The 18142-nt window shown below is 42.7% G+C and overlaps 1 protein-coding gene across 1 annotated transcript in view; it reads left to right on the forward strand.

Moving 5' to 3' along the window:
• Positions 1-17933, forward strand: part of PTPRS (protein tyrosine phosphatase receptor type S) — a 567518-nt gene extending 549585 nt beyond the window's left edge. Inside the window, exons 32-34 of the mRNA XM_073563025.1 lie at positions 12091-12245; positions 14612-14747; positions 15992-17933. Of these exons, the coding sequence (XP_073419126.1) occupies positions 12091-12245; positions 14612-14747; positions 15992-16060 (360 nt within the window). The 3' untranslated portion in view covers positions 16061-17933. The remainder of the gene's footprint in view (positions 1-12090; positions 12246-14611; positions 14748-15991) is intronic.
• Positions 17934-18142: the final 209 nt, after the last annotated feature.

Here is an 18142-nt window from a genome sequence, read left to right on the forward strand (position 1 = left end):
GGCCAGCTCCCTTACTGTTTCCTGATAACTGCGTGTCTAAACAAGAACCTATCTTCAAGATCCAAGTTGTCTGTACAGTCATTCTGTCTCCGAATCTGGCTTAGTAGTGTCTCCGACCTCTTGGGATCAGCAGCTGCAGTCCCGAGCTCTGCCTGGGAGTGATACCTGGCAGCTACCTGCAGCCCAGTCTGTCTCCACCATCAGGAGCTCTAATGAACACCTGCTAGCCGCTTAGCTATGCCACTTCCTAGGCGTACCTGGCCTTGTGGTACAGTAGGTCCACAAAACCACATGTGCCACCTGCGTGCATGACATTCAGGAAGCCACGGCACTGCTAGGGTCTCCCCTGAATTGTGGTGGAGCTTACTATAAACAAAGACTACTGTATTTTTCAGACTATAAGATGCACCAGACCATAAGACACACCTAGGTTTTAGAGGACGTATTTAGAAAAAAAAAAGTGAAACAAAAAATGTGGTCGAATCTTTTGAAAGTGCATTGAGCAGCAGGGTGGTGTACTGGTAAAAGGGAAAAAAAATCTTTTAAATCTTCTGCCTGAGCGAGTGTGAACGAGCTGAGTGTGACCTGAGCGTAAATGCGAACTGTGGTAAGTGTGTGACTTGAGATTCAGTGACTTTGGATTCAGAGAGTTTTCAAAGGCGATATTACTGAATTGCTGTTATATTTTATTAATACTTTTTATTTATTTTTGCTTATCTTATTGTCTGGTGCAATCCCCATTAGGATGTGCTCAACTATTGCCATTGCCATCCAGTGCACGTCTTGCCGCATGTATGAAATCTTTGAACAGCCGGTCGAGGGTGCATACTGCTGTGCGAGATGTGAGCACGTTGTGCATTTGGGAGCCCAGATACTGGATCTAAATGTGCAGCTGGCAACACTAAGATCCATAGACAATATGGAAAGGAGTCTTCTGCTCACTGAGCAGACGCTCAATGGGATAGGTGAGGAGGGGGATGCTAGGTTGGAGCTGCAGGACAATGAAGCAGCTAGCTGGGTGACAGTTAGAAGGCGAGTAGAGGGAAGAGCACCAGGGAGGCTAGTCCTGATCTGGCACACCCCAATAAGTTTGCTAAGTTGGCAGATGAGGGGAGTGTTAGTGCAGGAGTAGCACTGCTGCTGCAAGGCATGTCCTCTGAAAGCCGGAGGAGTGTCTGCTCCAGTAAGGGGGAAATAGGAGAGCAGGGCAGGCGAGACAGGTTCTGGTATTGGGAGACTCAATTATTAGGGGAACAGATAGGGCAATCTGTCACAAAGACAGGGATCGTCGAACGGTGTGCTGCCTACCTGGCACTCGAGTCCGACACATCGCTGATCGGGTTTACAGATTACTGGGAGGGGCTGGTGAGGATCCAACGGTCATGGTGCACATTGGCACAAATGACAAAGTTAGAGGTAGGTGGAAGGCCCTTAAAGATGATTTCAGGGAATTAGGCTGTAAGCTTAAAGCAAGGACCTCCAAGGTGGTATTTTCGGAAATACTTCCTGTACCACGTGCCATGCCAGAGAGGCAACGGGAGATTAGGGAGGTTAATAAGTGGCTCAGGAATTGGTGTAGGAAGGAGGGGTTTGGGTTCCTGCAGAACTGGGACAACTTCTCAGTTGGCTACAGGTTCTACGCTAGGGACGGGCTGCACCTCAATGGGGAGGGTGCAGCTGTGCTGGGGGAGAAAATGGCTAGAAGGTTGGAGGAGTGTTTAAACTAGGGACGGGGGGAGGGTATTCCTTTTATAGGAGGGGAAGACAGTGCAGATAGAGACCTGGGCACAAATAATGAAATTGGGGGTGGCATGGGGGGTGGGGTTAGAACAGTTAATAATTTAAGATAGAAAAGAGGTACAGCAAGATACATAAAGTGCATGTATACTAATGCCAGAAGCCTCGCCAACAAAATGGAGGAATTGGAGTTAATGTTGTTGGAACATAATTATGACATGGTGGGGATATCTGAGACATGGCTGGACGAGAGCCATGACTGGGCGGTTAATTTACAGGGCTATAGTCTGTTCAGAAATGACCGTACAAATAAACGAGGGGGAGGCGTGTGTTTATATGTAAAATCATCCTTAAAACCCATCCTTCGTGATAATATATATATGAATCTAATGAAAATGTAGAGTCCCTGTGGGTAGAGATAAGGGGAGGGGGGAAAAATAATAAATTACTGATAGGGGTTTGTTATAAGTCTCCAAAAATAATGGAAGCAACAGAAAATATCCTCATAAAGCAAATAGATGAAGCAGCGACTCAAGGAGAAGTCATTATTATGGGGGACTTCAACTACCCTGAAATACATTGGGGAACCGAAACCTGCAGTTCCAGCAAAGGTAATAGGTTTTTGACAACTATGAGAGACAATTACCTTTCACAACTGGTTCAGGACCCAACAAGAGGGGGGGCATTGCTAGACCTAATATTAACCAACAGGCCAGTCCACATATCAAATGTAAGGGTTGGGGGTCACTTGGGTAATAGTGATCACAAATTAATAAGTTTTCATGTATCCTTTAATAAGATGTGTAGTAGAGGGGTTACAAGGACACTAAACTTCAGGAAAGCAAATTTCCAACGGATGAGAGATGATCTTGGTGCAATTAACTGGGACGATATCCTGAGACATAAAAATACACAAAGGAAAATGGGAGACCTTTATTAGCATCCTGAATAGGACCTGTGCACAGTATATACCGAATGGGAATAAACATGCGAGAAATAGGAGGAAACCACTATGGCTAACTAGAGCTGTAAGGGGTGCAATAAGAGATAAAAATAAAGCATTTAGAGAATTAAAGCAAGTAGGTAGTGATGAGGCATTAACGAAACACAGAAGATTAAATAAATTCTGTAAAAAGCAAATCAAGACAGCAAAGATTGAGACAGAGAGACTCATTGCCAGAGAAAGTAAAAATAATCCCAAAATATTCTTTCACTACATAAATAGTAAGAAACTAAAAAATGATAATGTTGGTCCCCTTAAAAACAGTCTGGGTGAAATGGTGGATGAGGATGAGGAAAAAGCCAATATGCTAAATGACTTTTTTTCAACAGTATTTACACAAGAAAATCCCATGACGGATAACATGATCAGGGATAAAATTCTCCATTAAATGTCACCTGCTTAACCCAGCAGGAAGTACGGCGGCGTCTAAAAATCACTAAAATTGACAAATCCCTGGGCCCGGATGGGATACACCCCCGAGTACTGCAGGAATCAAGCACAGTCATAGATAGACCATTATTTTTAATCTTTAAGGATTCCATAATAACAGGGTCTGTACCATAAGACTGGTGTATAGCAAATGTGGTGCCAATATTCAATAAGGGGACAAAAACTGAAATTGGAAATTATAGGCCAGTAAGTTTAACCTCAACTGTGGGTAAAATCCTGGAGGGTTTTCTAAGAAATACTATACTGGAGTATCTGGAGAAGAATAACCTCATGACCCAATATCAACATGAGTTTACAAGGGACCGTTCCTGTCAGACTAATCTGATAAGCTTTTATGAAGAGGAAAGTTCCGGACTGGACCAAGGGAATGCAGTGGACGTGGTGTACATGGACTTTTCAAAAGCTTTTGATACGGTGCCACACAAAAGGTTGATACGTAAAATAAGAACAATGGGGATAGGGGAAAATATGTGTAGGTGGGTTAAGAGCTGGCTCAGGGATAGGAAACAAAGGGTGGTTATTAATGGAGCACACTCGGACTGGGTCACGGTTAGCAGTGGGGTACCACAGGGGTCAGTTTTGTGCCCGCTTCTTTTTAACATATTTATTAATGACCTTGTAGGGGGCATAGAGAGTAGAATTTCAATATTTGCAGATGACACTAAACTCTGCAGGGTAATCAATACAGAGGAGGACAGTTTTATATTACGGGAGGATTTATGTAAACTAGAAGCTTGGGCTGATAAATGGCAAATGAGCTTTAATGGGGATAAATGTAAGGTCATGCACTTGGGTAGAACGAATAAGATGTATAATTATGTGCTTAATTGTAAAACACTAGGCAAAACTGTCAATAAAAAGGACCTGGGTGTATGGGTGGACGACAAACTCACATTTAGTGACCAGTGTCAGGCAGCTGCTGCAAAGGCAAATAAAATAATGGGATGCATTAAAAGAGGCATAGATGCTCATGAGGAGAACATAATTTTAACTCTATATAAGTCACTAGTGCGACCACACTTAGAATACTGTGTACAGTTCTGGTCTCCGGTGTATAAGAAAGACATAGCTGAACTGGAGCGGGTGCAAAGAAGAGCGACCAAGGTTATTAGGGAACTAGGGGGTCTGCAATACCAAGACAGGTTATTACACTTGGGGTTATTTAGTTTGGAGAATCGAAGGCTTAGGGGTGATCTTTGTCGCGTCCGTCTGCAAGTCTGGGCTGCAGACAGACAGCGCCCTGAGTAGCACCGACACCCTTTACCCCTATACAGGGATCTGGATTTACTGCAGAGCCCAGGAAGCGCTGTCTGAACAGGAGCAGAGTGCCAGAGCAGAACGGTCGCAATAGAAAAGCAGGAAGGGAGCGAAAAATGGAGGCAGAAACCAGGCGAGCAGTGGAGGTACAGAAACGGCAGGCAGAGGCAGAGTCGAGAGTCCAGGCAGAGGTCAAAAACCGGGAGAGTAGCGGAGGTACAAAATCGTCAGGCAGTAGAGGGGGTCAGGAATCCAGGCCAAGGTCAGCGTCAGTAATCGGGAGAAATGCAAGGTACAAAAACGGCAGGCAACAGAGTAGTCAGAAGTTCAGGCTGAGGTCGGAGTTAACGATAGGCAATCACAAGTAACATGTAGGGGAACCAAGAATATATCCGGCGGCTTGCAAGCCCAGTCCCAAGGTATTTGAGGGATCAGGTCGTCCCTCACAGGCTCCCGGGCTGGTGATGTCATCAGGACCGCCCCCAGGACCAGACCTGATGATGATGCACCAGCCCCTTCATGACTGACAGAGGAGCGGAGTCTGCGTCCAGTAGACGCCTGCGCAGAAGCCCTTTCACTGTTGCCGCCCTCACTCGGGCGCGAGCCACGGTGCCTCCTAGTGGCTGAGGGCGGAACAGCAGGCCCCGAGATCGACGACGACATGTCAGTCCGGCGTCTCCTGGTGGTCGAGGCCTGGACAGCAGGCCCCGAGCCCGAGGGAGGCGTGACAGTCTGTCGCCTCCTAGTGGCTGAGGGCGGAACAGCCGGCGCCGAGTCTGACGGCGACGTGACAATCTTATTACAATGTATAAATATATGCGGGGACAGTGCAAAGACCTTTCTAATGATCTTTTTACTCTTAGACCTGTGACGGGGACAAGGGGGCATCCTCTACGTCTGGAGGAAAGAAGGTTTAAGCATACTCACAGACGTGGATTCTTTACTGTAAGAGCAGTGAGACTATGGAACTCTCTGCCATATTTTGTTGTAATGAGTGATTCCTTACTAAAATTTAAGAAGGGACTGGATGCCTTTCTTGAAAAGTGTAATATTAGAGGGTATATACATTAGTTTCCTTAATATTGCATTGATCCAGGGAGCTAGTCTGATTGCTGTATGTGGAGTCGGGATGGAACTTTTTTCCCCAATGTGAAGCTTACTGTTTGCCACATGGGGTTTTTTTGCCTTCCTCTGGATCAACATGTTAGGGCAGGTTAGAACAGGATATGGGTTGAACTAGATGGACTTAAAGTCTCCCTTCAACCTTAATAACTATGTTACTATGTATGCAGGGTCCTCTCATCCCTATCCTGGTATGCATGGCCCCCTCATCCCTATCCTGGTATGCATGACCCCCTCATCCCTATCCTGAAATGCATGCCCCCCCATCCCTATCTCCAGGGTCATGCCTTCTCCAGATTTTTCAGGTTTTGGGGCTGTTGCTGGGCAACATTGATTTTCAGCTTCCTCCAAAGATTTTCTATTGGGCTTAGGTCTGAAGACTAGTTTGTCCACTCCAGGACCTTAAAATGCTTCTCACGGAGCCACTCCTTAGTTGCTGTATTACAGGTCATTGTCATGCTGGAAAACCTAGCCATGATCCATCTTCAATGCTTTTACTGAGGGAAGGAGGTTGTTGGCCAAAATCTCATGATACATGTTTCCATCCATCCTCCCTTCATTATGATGTAGTTGTCTTGTCACCTTTGCAGAAAAGCACCCCCAAAGTATGATGTTTTCTCCACCATGCTTGACGGTGCTCTTGAGGTTGTACTCATCCTTCTTTTTCCTCCAAACAAGGAGAGTGGAGTTGATACTAAAAAGTTCGATTTTAGTGTCATCTGACAAGATGACCTCCCATGCCTCCTCTGGCTCATCCAGATGGTCATTGGCAAACTTCAAATGTACATATGCTGGTGTAGCAGGGGGACCTTGCCTGCTCTCAAGTATTTTAATCCATGACGGCGTAGTATTTTGCTAATGCTAATGTTTTAGACAGTGGTTGCAGCTTTCTTGAGGTCCTCCCTTTTAGTTCTGGGCTGATCCCTGGCCTTTCTCAAAATCATCGTTACCCCACGAGGCGAGATCTTGCATAAAGTCCCAGACCTAGGAATATTGACAGTCATCTTGTGTTGCTTCCATTTTCTAATAGATGTGCCAACAAATGTTGCCTTCTCATCGAGCTGCTTACCTATTGTCCTGTAGCCCATCCCGGTCTTTTGCAGGTGTACAATTTTGTCCCTGGTGTCCTTAGACAGCTCTTTGATCTTGGCCATGGTGACAGATTGGAGTGTGATTGATTGTGTGCACAGGTGTCTTTTATACCGATAACGAGTTCAAACCAGTGCAATTAATATAGATAATGAATGCAGAGTTGGAGGGCTTTTTATAGAAAAACTAACAGGTCTGTGAGAGCCAGAATTTTTGTGGTTGGTAGGTGATCAAATACTTATTTCATGCAATAAAATGCAATTTAATTATTTAAAAGTCATACAATACAATGTGATTTTATGTTTTTTTTATTTATAGATTCTGTCTCACAGGTGAAGTGTAGCTACTGCAGTATAAAAATTACAGACCTCTCCATTCATTGTAGGTGGGAAAACTTGCAAAATAGGCAGTGTATCAAATGCTTTTACCACTGTTTAACTTCTTGTCCTAATGGTACAAAAAAACCCATATTCAAGGGTAAAACTATTTCTCCAAAATAAACTGAATTATACCAAATTACCCTGGGTGAATGTAAACCTTGGGTAAAGAAGTGATTCAAAAATACTGTATAAATTAAAAAAATATTTTTATTAAATTACTAGCTGAAGAGCCCGGCGCTGCCTGGGCATAGTAACTAACTACGGTTAGTTATAACAAATTATAATGATTATATCAATGTATATATAAAGCTGAGTGTATAGCCCCGCCCACTCCACATAGCCACATTCACTATAATATCCCACATCATCCCATCAGCCAGAGCTACCGGACTACTACCACTAATATCCCACATCATCCCATCAAAGCCACCGGACTACTACCCCTAATATCCCACATCATCCCATCAGCCAGAGCCACCGGACTACTACCCCTAATATCCCACATCATCCTGTCAGCCAAAGCCACCGGACAACTACCGCTAATATCCCACATCATCCCGTCAGAGCCACCGGACTACTACCACTAATATCCCACATCAGCCAGAGCCACCGGACTACTACCCCTAATATCCCACATCATCCCGACAGCCAGAGCCACCGGACTACTACCCCTAATATCCCACATCATCCTGTTGTGAATTCTCTTTCTGGTGGGTCATATTGACAGAGGCTTGCCACCTGATAATGATGATGACGATTGGAGATCTGGGGTTTCTCACTGGAGTATTTAAGACAGCTGACTTCCTTCAATCCCTGCTGGTGATTTTCTTCCTGTGCCTTCTAAGGTCTGATGTCTCCTGCTTTGTTACTGCATGGTTAAGCTAAGTGGTTCATTTGTTAATCTTTTTGCATTTGATCTGGTTTTGTCTATCTCTGCTTTGTACGGGTCAGCTTGCTCCTGCTGGGGCTGTGCTAGATCACCACCCATATGTTACAGCTTGTGTCAGTTTGTTCTGTCCCCTGTTATATTGTTCTCTTTTTGCTTTGCTTTCAGTATATACCAGAGTGCTGATATAGTGGGGGCAAAGTCGTGTGACTTCAGTGTTTTTTGTACATCAGACGTGTTGGATTTTTAAGGGTTTTTTGGGTGATTGCAGAGTGTCTTTCCTTTCCTGTCCTGTCTAGTCAGTTTGGGCCTCATCATTTGCTCAGTCTGTTTTTCTGCCTGCATTTGTGGTTTCATCTTGTCTCACCGACAATATATGTTTGGGGGCTATCTATTCCTTTGGGGTCTACTCCGGGGCAGTTTAGATTTCACCTTTCTTGCTTTAGGCTGAGTTAGCTCTCTGGCTATGCCAAGGTGTCTAGGGCATCGTAGGTACGCTCCACGGCTACTGCTAGTTGTGTGGCTAGGATCAGGGGTCTGCAATCCACTTTGTTGCCAACCTTTCTGGTGGCTTAGCCTGGTCCTGCTATCCTCCTCAGTGACCCATTCATAACATCATCCTTTCAGCCTGGGTTCAGATCCAGAGCTTTGAGTAGAACGGTCCTATCTTCCATAGCGGGGATCCCTTTAAGAGAGGCCAGGCATCAGAACCAGAGGGCTGATTGGAATTGCCCTAACTTCCATTCCAGTGATCCCTTTAAGAGAGACTGGAGTCAGAATCAGAGTGCTGAGGGATTTACCCTAACTTCCGTACCGGGGATCCCTTTTAGAGGGGCCTTAGATCAGAACCAGAGCACTTAGTGGAATTGCCCTAACTTCCATACCAGTGATCCCTTTAAGAGACCCTGAAGTCAGAACCATTGCGCTGAGTGGAACGGTCCTAACTTCCATACTGGGGATCCCTTTAAGAGAGGCCTGGGGTCAGAACCACAGCGATGAGGGATTTGCCCTGATTTCCATACCAATGATCCCTTTAAGAGAGGCCTGGGGTCAGAACCACAGCACTGAGGGATTTGCCCTAACTTCCGTACAGGAGATCCCTTTAAGAGTGCCTGGGGTCAGTACCAGAGCATTTGAGGGCAATTGCCCTGACTTCCATACCGAGGATCCCTTTAAGAAAGGCCTGGGGTCAGTACCAAAACGCTGAGTTGATTTGCCCTAACTTACATACCAATGATCCACGGGACGGGGAGTCATTTCTGTCATGTGCTCTGTGCTCCTGTCTGGGGGGCAGACAATGGCTGGGAGTTTATGTTCCCGGGGATGCTAGATTTCTCCCACCATGTCAGTGTCTGCTGAGGTGTTGTCAGGTAGGAAAACTTGCTTATAGCAACCAATCACAACTCAGCTTCTTTTAACCATCTCTGGAGAAATGAGAGATGCTTAGTGATTGGTTGCAAGGAAAACTGTTGCTCATTGCAACCAATCACAGCTCAGCTTCTTTTGAACAGCTCTGGTGAAATGAAAGATGCTTCGTGATTGGTTGGTGATACACACATACATTCAGTTTTATATATAGAGATTATTCTTATAAAAACAAAGGAAAGGTGCAGAAAAAGTATGAAGATAGAGGGAACAGAATGTGTAAATAATTCTCTTTTGCAGCAGGTAAGTATCGTATTACAAACTTTCCCAAATTGCATCAAATAGACATAATTACGTCAATACAATTCCAAGTTCAAAGTGCTTAAGAATTTGAAGGTAAATACAACAAATATTGGCACAGCTCCAATGCTCGAGGGTCCTTGGGATCAGCGGAATCCATGGTAATGAGCAAACTGTCACGTTTGCCGGTGGAGCAAGTGGTTCAGGGACCCTTCTGTGCCATGGATTGTAGCTAAGCTGCTACCTGGTGTTCAATGGAGCTCCTGATAGTGGAGTCAGGCTTGAGCTGCAGGTCACCCCCAGGTACCACTTCTAGTCAGTCTTCGGTACCGCAGCTGCTGATCCCAGTAGTCAGATTCGCTGGATAGGGACATGGGAGCAGAGTCACAGACAGGAAGGATACTGAGATTGATAGACAGTGCAGATAGCATGTACTTGGAGGATGGGTTTTAATTCAGACACACTGGTCTTGGAAGACAGTTCAGGTACCGCCGGAGCAGCTTCAGGGTGACGAATAATCTAAACACCACAGAAAAAGATACCACCTTACCAACACCAGGTCAGATTACCAATGCAGTAGCAGGATGCAGCAGACGCCCATTATAAAGCTGAGGGCAGCACAGGTGCAAAATACTGATGCAAACAGCCATTGACAAACCTATAAATGCATGGAGGGGGTGGCTGTGTAGTATTAAACATGCCCACAAATGGAGCTTGCATAACATGCCATTCACAAAGATACATGTAATGCAGTGTCTGGCTTGCAGCCTGTTGATGCCCACTCTTTTAGATCAAGCGGGCTGCCCAGCACCATGTAAGAGCACCCCAGAAGACAGACGCCCCAATTCAGCCAACAACAATAAAGGGCCCAGCTGCATCCTGCATAAAAAAAAATGAAAAATAATGTATAAAATAAATACATTACATGAGGTAATGGTTGATAATTTGGCCAAAATACATAAGCTCGCAACCCACGTCAAGGGTCCTCACACTTGCGAGTCCCAACAATAAAATTAAAATGGCTAACAGGACAAAATTTCAGAAAACACTACAGAAAAAGATGCAGCCTTACCAACACCAAGTCAGATTACAAATGCACTAGCAGCATGCAGCAGGCCCCCATGATAAAGGCGGGGACAGCACAGGTTGGCTGGGGGCATCTTTGCATGTGCACGCTGCCCCTTCAAGAGCAGGGGAGCGTGCACTAGGCATGACTCTGGAAACCTCTGCGACTTGCACAAGGCGTAAACCATGGAGAGAGCAGGGAACCATGTGGGGGTGCGGACAATGGATGTTACAGCATACAGTGCAATCATATACTAGAGTGTGGTGTCTGGTAACGAACAAATACACATAAAAGCGGCCATATGTGTAAGCACTATCATAGTATCAATATAATAAAAAATAAATAAGAAACAGCAAATTGTGTATTTGGCTGTATAGAACTTAACATTCGTAAGTATCGATGTAATATTAGACCTAGTTCACACAACCGTATCTTCGATCTGATTGCTGTCTGTGAGAAAACTGACCCTCGGACCCATATTATTCAATGGGACAGTGCAGATGAACTTTTTCTCTGACCGAATCTGCGTGTGAAAAATTGCAGCATGCTCTACTTTCTTCCATAAATAGGATGTGACTTACCCGTTCAAGTCTATGGATGCAAAATAAAAATCAGATGCTATACTGAGAGACAATAAATCTTCCAAATCTAACGGATACATTGCAATTCCATAACATAGGAAACTGTAAATGCTTAATAGCTGCTGCAGTGAAAACAGATTGCATACGATCTGCAGACAGGTAACAAGTGAGAATAAATTGCCCCACATTTCTGAATGAAACTGACTCATTTTTTATTATTCTCATGTGAGCCTTAACTCAGGTTTCCCAATCCTGCTTAACTTTAACCCAGAAAAGCACTATAACTAGGACTCTTGGCTCTTTTTTCATTTTTTAAGTTTATAACTTCTGTTTGATAATAGAATGAATCAGTTTTAGCTATACAGTCATGGAGAGCGTTGGCACCCTTGAAATTGGTCGAAAAAATGAAACTTGTTGATAGTTATAGGTAGTGAATTATTGCAGTTATTTATTCCAAAGGGAGTACAAGAAATATTAAGTTGAGTGTGCCAACGATGTTGTCCAGCCCATTTTTGGGTTTTTGTGTGAAATTATGTCCAATTTGCCTTTTTTCTCTTTTTTTAGTGTTGTTTCAATGCACACAAAGGATTAAATACATGTGTATAACAAAACGTATGTAATTACAATAACGTTCTGGGACAGATACTTCATTTTCTGGAACGTTTTCAAGGGTGTCAACACTTTTGGCCTTGACTGCATGTGTCTGCATTACCATACTGTAGTGATTCAAATTTTAGTTGCCAAATTTTATTTGGTTTATAGAAAATAAGCAGCCCTTTTCATATTCATCAAAATGAAATTTCCAAATAAATGACGTTGTTCAACAGATTATTTCATTATCTTTCCTTTTATAGGATGGCCAGTCTCGCACGGTACGACAGTTTCAGTTCACTGACTGGCCAGAACAAGGCGTGCCAAAATCAGGTGAAGGCTTCATCGATTTCATAGGCCAAGTGCACAAAACAAAGGAGCAGTTTGGGCAAGATGGTCCTATATCAGTTCACTGCAGGTAGGATTACATATGACTTTTATAAAGATTGGTCCAATATATTTCAGCACCATTATGTAAACTGTCTGAAGTTTAAGCACCATGCAGTAAATGTAAATTATTTCTTGATTATCTTGCCATTTATCCAGGCTGGTAATCACCAGATGAACGAGCAAAACTCATTGATCGGGTGAAATGATCTTTTGTGCCGAGCAAAAAAAAACAAAAAACGGTGTTCTTGGCATTATACAGTGGGTACGGAAAGTATTCAGACACTTTAAGTTTTTCACTCTTTGTGTCATTGAAGCCATTTGGTAAATTCAAAAAAGTTCATTTTTTTCTCATTAATATACACTCTATACCCCATCTTGACAGAAAAAAACAGAAATGTAGAAATTTTTGCAAATTTATTAAAAAAAAACGAAATATCACATGGTCATACGTATTCAGACCCTTTGCTCAGGCACTCATATTTAAGTCACATGCTGTCCCATTTCCTTGTGATCCTCCTTGGGACAGTTCTACTCCTTCATTGGAGTCCAGCTGTGTTTAATAAAACTGATTGGACTTAACTTGGAAAGGCACGCACCTGTCTATATAAGAACTCTCAGCTCACAGTGCATATCAGACCAAATGAGAATCATGAGGTCAAAGGAACTGGCCAAGGAGCTCAGAGTCAGATTTGTAGCAAGGCACAGATCTGGCCAAGGTAACAAAAGAATTTCTGCAGTACTCAAGGTTCCTAAGAGCACAGTGACCGCCATAATCCTTAAATGGAAGAAGTTTGGGACCACCAGAAGTCTTCCTAGACCTAGCCATCCAGCCAAACTGAGCAATCGAGGGAGAAGAGCCTTAGTGAATGAGGTAAAGAAGAACCCCAAGATCAATGTGGCTGAGCTCCACAAATGCAGTAGGGACATGGGAGAAAGTTCCACAAAGTCAACTATCACAGCAGCACTCCACCAGTCGGGCCTTTATGGCAGAGCGGCCCGACAGAAGCCTCTCCTCCTGGATGACAACCTTTTCCAGAGTGCTCTGGACCTCAGACTAAGGTTCACCTTCCAACAAGACAATGACCCTAAGCACACACAGCACGGGTAAAATAACAAAGGAGTGGCTTCGGAACAACTCTGTGCCCATTCTTGACTGGCCCAGCCATAGCCCTGCCCTAAACCCAAATGAGCATCTCTGGAGAGACCTGAAAATGGCTGTCCACCAACGTTCACCATCCAACCTGATGGAACTGGAGAGGATCTGCAAGGAAGAATGGCAGAGGATTCCCAAACCCTGGTGTGAATAACTTGTTGCATTATTCCCAAGAAGACTCATGGGTGTACTAGCTCAAAAAGGTGCCTCTACTCAATACTGAGCAAAGGGTCTGAATACTTATGACCATGTGATATTTCAGTTTTTCTTTTTCAATAAATTTGGAAAAATTTCTACATTTCTGTATTTTTCAGTCAAGATGGGGTGCAGAGTGTACATTAATGAGAAAAAAATGAAATTTTTTGCATTTACCAAATTTCTGCAATGAAACAGAGTGAAAAATTTAAATGCTTTCCGTACCCACTGTATGCTCCTGTGTAAACAGGACGCACACTGCTAAGAACCATTACAGTCTATGTGCACTGAGTGATCTGCTGTAGATCACTCTGCGCTCATCGTTTGCTTTGGTCTGTCTGTGTAAACAGACATCTAAACAACCACCATCATGTCTTCTTGCTAGAGTACAAAGTGCATCTCTCATTAAGCACATTTCATAACTGGTGTGCTTCCAGAAGTGCACACAGTCAGACTGGAGTACATTTCTGGAGTAAGTTACGTCTCTGAGGTTTGGTAACTTTTACGTGAATTTAATGGTCGAGAGTAGCCACACGCCATTCCACCCATGCTTCATCCACGTTGATGTAGCTGGCCGAGACAGGCGTGAAAATGTCGCAATATTTTTGCGCAACTTCCAAGTTGTGCAAAAATATTGTGACTTAAGGCGTTTTACAGCAGAATTCTGATGTAAACCCCTTAGTGAATGAGCCTCCTAAACTTTATCCATATTTGCTCATTGATCAGTCATTGGGCTGTATGATATTTGAGAAATAGCCTCTCTTTTTCACAATACAGTACTAAAAATGGTGCAATTTTCCACCCCATCATGGCTGTGTCTTGGCTGCCTGGTGCGCTCCAACACGTGGTGGCACTGCAGACTGTTGGCAAACTACAGACAGCTGATTCGAGCTCTGACAGATGGTAAATTACCAGTAGGATTCAAGTGAGAGCATATTAGGGAAATGCAAGTAGTGCAATTTCCTTGTACGTAACTTTTCTTTTACTCCTTTGATTTTTTCACGACTTTTCATTTGAAATGACATTTTGATTTAATGGTTCTCTAGTGCTGGAGTCGGCAGAACAGGGGTATTTATCACCCTTAGTATAGTCCTAGAGAGAATGCGTTACGAAGGGGTGGTAGACGTTTTTCAAACTGTAAAGATGCTGCGAACTCAAAGACCTGCAATGGTGCAGACAGAGGTATGTTTTACAGAATCATACAATGCTATGCATGCATTTTCTCTCTGTGCTTGTGTTCTCATTTTTATAACATTACAGCAGATCTTGATTTATGACTATTTGTACATTACTTCATTATTACATTAAATGTTGCCACTACATTACCGAAAATAAAAATCTGATTCCAAAACATGTTGCTATTGCTTGTGTAGTTTTCTTACAAAGGAGGCACATTGGGGTTGTGTGTGTACACTTACAGATTAAGTTGCATGTGACTTCAAAACTTGATTTTTCAGCACACTCATTAATTGTCATGCAACGACCTATACAGCCATTCCTCTAATGACCGTTTCTTTTAAATTTATATAGTTGTAAAAATGCATAACTGCGAAAAATGGTAGTGTAATTCCCTTTCATGCATTACTGCAATTTAATTGGACAATAATAATGGCTTGAAGGGAATCTGTCACCAGTTTTTTGCCACCTAATCTGAGAGCAATATTATGTACAGACAGAAGCTCAGATTCCAGCTATTTGTCACTTACAGAGCTGCTTGCTGTAGTTATCCTAAAATAATTGTTTTATCAGCAGGAAATTATTACTAGAGGTCTAGTCAATCTGATGCCAGGTAGTCCTCCATATTCATGAACTCTGTATAACCCTGCCCCCAACATTGATTGGCAGCTTCCTGTGTAAACTGTACATTGGTCAGAAAGCTGCCTATCAATGGTGTGGGTGGGGTTGTACAGACCCCAGCATTCAGAGAACTGCTAGATATGCAGCAGAGAAAGCAGTGATTTTTATAAATAATGACAGCAAGCAGTCCAGTAAGTGACACATCACTGGAATCAGGGTCTCTACCCCCTACATTTTGCTGCTTTCAGATGGGGTAACAAGAGCAAAAACTCCTTTTAAAAATGTTAATTCTCTTTTTTGGCACTTTAAGTTATCATTGGTACGTGAAAAGCGAATTGAGTATTAGCTAGCGCATAGCCTCCTATGTGAGGCTTGGATGCTCTATCGTGAGACATTAAATCCCACACAGCTCCATATTAGTAATGAATGTTAGCTTTACCGGACAGGTGTGCTTCAGTTGACAGCCTCTACGTCAGTGCACAAGAGCCTATGCACAGCACCAAGCATGCATCAGAATGTTGTCTGTTGAAACTTACATAACTTAAAAAAAAGTGCTAAAAGATGTTTCACTGTGTTTAAATAGTGTAGGGTAAAAATATATGAAATATTTTCTTCTCTCTCCTTCTTAGGATGAATACCAGTTTTGCTACCAGGCTAGTTTGGAGTATCTGGGCAGCTTTGATCACTATGCAACATAAGAAGCCATCTTAATTGGACATGGTCAATCACAGACATCATCACATTCTGCTGACCCTCTTACAAGGCCGGAACTCATAAACTGGAAGACTGACACCAGGGGGGGAGACTAGCATTTTACAGATGTCACACTCAGAATTCGGTGGTGTAAGGAGACGTTCTGAGATTTGGGTGACTTCTATTTTAAAATGCTTTTAATGTGCTACTTCAATCACTGTTCCTGTACATGAATCTTGTACCAAAAGTGGTAAGCCCAGATTGTGGAACAATGTATGTTCTTTCATAAGAAGACAAGCGGAACGGACGTTGCATCCTTGAGGCTCATTTTATTTTCACACTTTTAAAGTAGAACTGTTCAGACAGAATATCTGCAATGTTTGTGAACTGGTAAATTTAGTTATTTATACGTGTGGTGTAACTTTACCAAGAGCCCATTAAGAAAAAAGTAAGCCGGGCAAAGTGACATGAAGCAGGCTGCTGGTGAAAACCATGGCTGCCCGATAAGCCACCAGTACCTGCCTCTGCCTTGCATCATTCCTATACGGTACGGTTATGTTGGACTTATTACTAACAATTTGCACATCTCCTGATTTACGCCCTACAGAAAGTTGCCTATTTTATCTCTCCTAGAAGATTTGACATAAAGAAATGATTCATTTTCTTAAAGTTCCTTTGTTGATTGTAAAAGATAGAGGAGATAGGGCAGGAAATTGCTGCGCACTGACGTCCAGCAGTAACGTGACTGTGGCCAATAATGCGTTTATACTTGTTTTTTTTATTCGTTTTTTTCAATGTCCACAATGCCGTGTGTCCAAAATCCAAAGTGCAGCTTGTATATTTCAAATAGTACATCAGTAGCTTGCTTTTAAGTATTGTATCTGTATCCATTCACGTGACATGAACATTAGACCTTTTTATATTGTATTGCCTTTTTGTAAACAGAAAAATATCAATGTAATGAAAAGACATTCTACAGTTCATATTCTGTTAAAAGACTGTCTATTTTTTCACTGTAGAGATGTTATAGGCAATGGCTACTAAACAACCCAGTAAGCTGCTCGTCTTTAGTCTACTTTTTCTACTACCGACGGAGCATAAATTCTGTCGGATTGTTCCTTGTGATTAGAGAGAATATAGCACATCATTCCACCTAACCATGGAACTCGGGCTTATATTAAATGTACCAAAAATATTTCTTTACATAAAAAGAAAACAAAAAAAACCCCACAAACCAGAGCAAACCCATGTATATAGAATATAACTCTTCACAAGACCCTTCACACTATTGTCTGTGCCCTTCCTTTTCAATGGACCTCAGACTACATATGTGTGCTGAAATTCTCAGATGTCTTTCTTTTAGGAGAGAAGAGTTGCAGGAGTTAAAAAAAAGTTTTTAATAGGTAATGTACTAAAACCTATTTATTTGCAGCAACTCCATTATATATCAATTGCCCAACATGTAAAATAATAATAACATGTTACAAAGGAATGTGTAATGCAGAAATGTGCATAGTTGGTAATACTTCACTCTTTGTGGAACAATCTGCCTGCCCCATACAATAATGCAATCCTATACTTCTTTGGAGCCACTACACCTTGAGAAAGAATGCTCAGAATATACAGACGATGGTACTATGTGCTGACATTTAGAGAGGAATTATTGGGGAAGAAACGTGTCCTGGAGTCACAAGGCAGTGGTCACTGCACTCAGTAACACAAACTATTTTAAAAACGAAATTTCAACCTTCTATTCATCTTACTTGTAAAGTGCAACTGTCAACTCTTTCTAACTGTAACTGAAACAGCAATGAAATGTGATTTACTCACCATAATGTATGTAGAAATATCAGCTTTGTATTAAAGACGTCAAAATGACTACTGACTATATTATTGTGTCTGACGAATGTAGCTTAACCCCTTCACCCCAAAGCCTGTTTTCACCTTCCTGACCAGGCCAAATTTTACAGTTCTCACCACTGTCACTATATCACTATATGATGTAAAAACTCTGAAACGCTTCAATGGATCCCACTGATTCTGTAAGTGTTTGTCACAACAAATTTTACTTCATGTTAGTGGTCAAT

Source organism: Dendrobates tinctorius, unplaced genomic scaffold (genome assembly GCF_039654945.1).
Source record: "Dendrobates tinctorius isolate UK_male_01 unplaced genomic scaffold, ASM3965494v1 ptg000377l, whole genome shotgun sequence".
Lineage (NCBI taxonomy): Eukaryota > Metazoa > Chordata > Amphibia > Anura > Dendrobatidae > Dendrobates > Dendrobates tinctorius.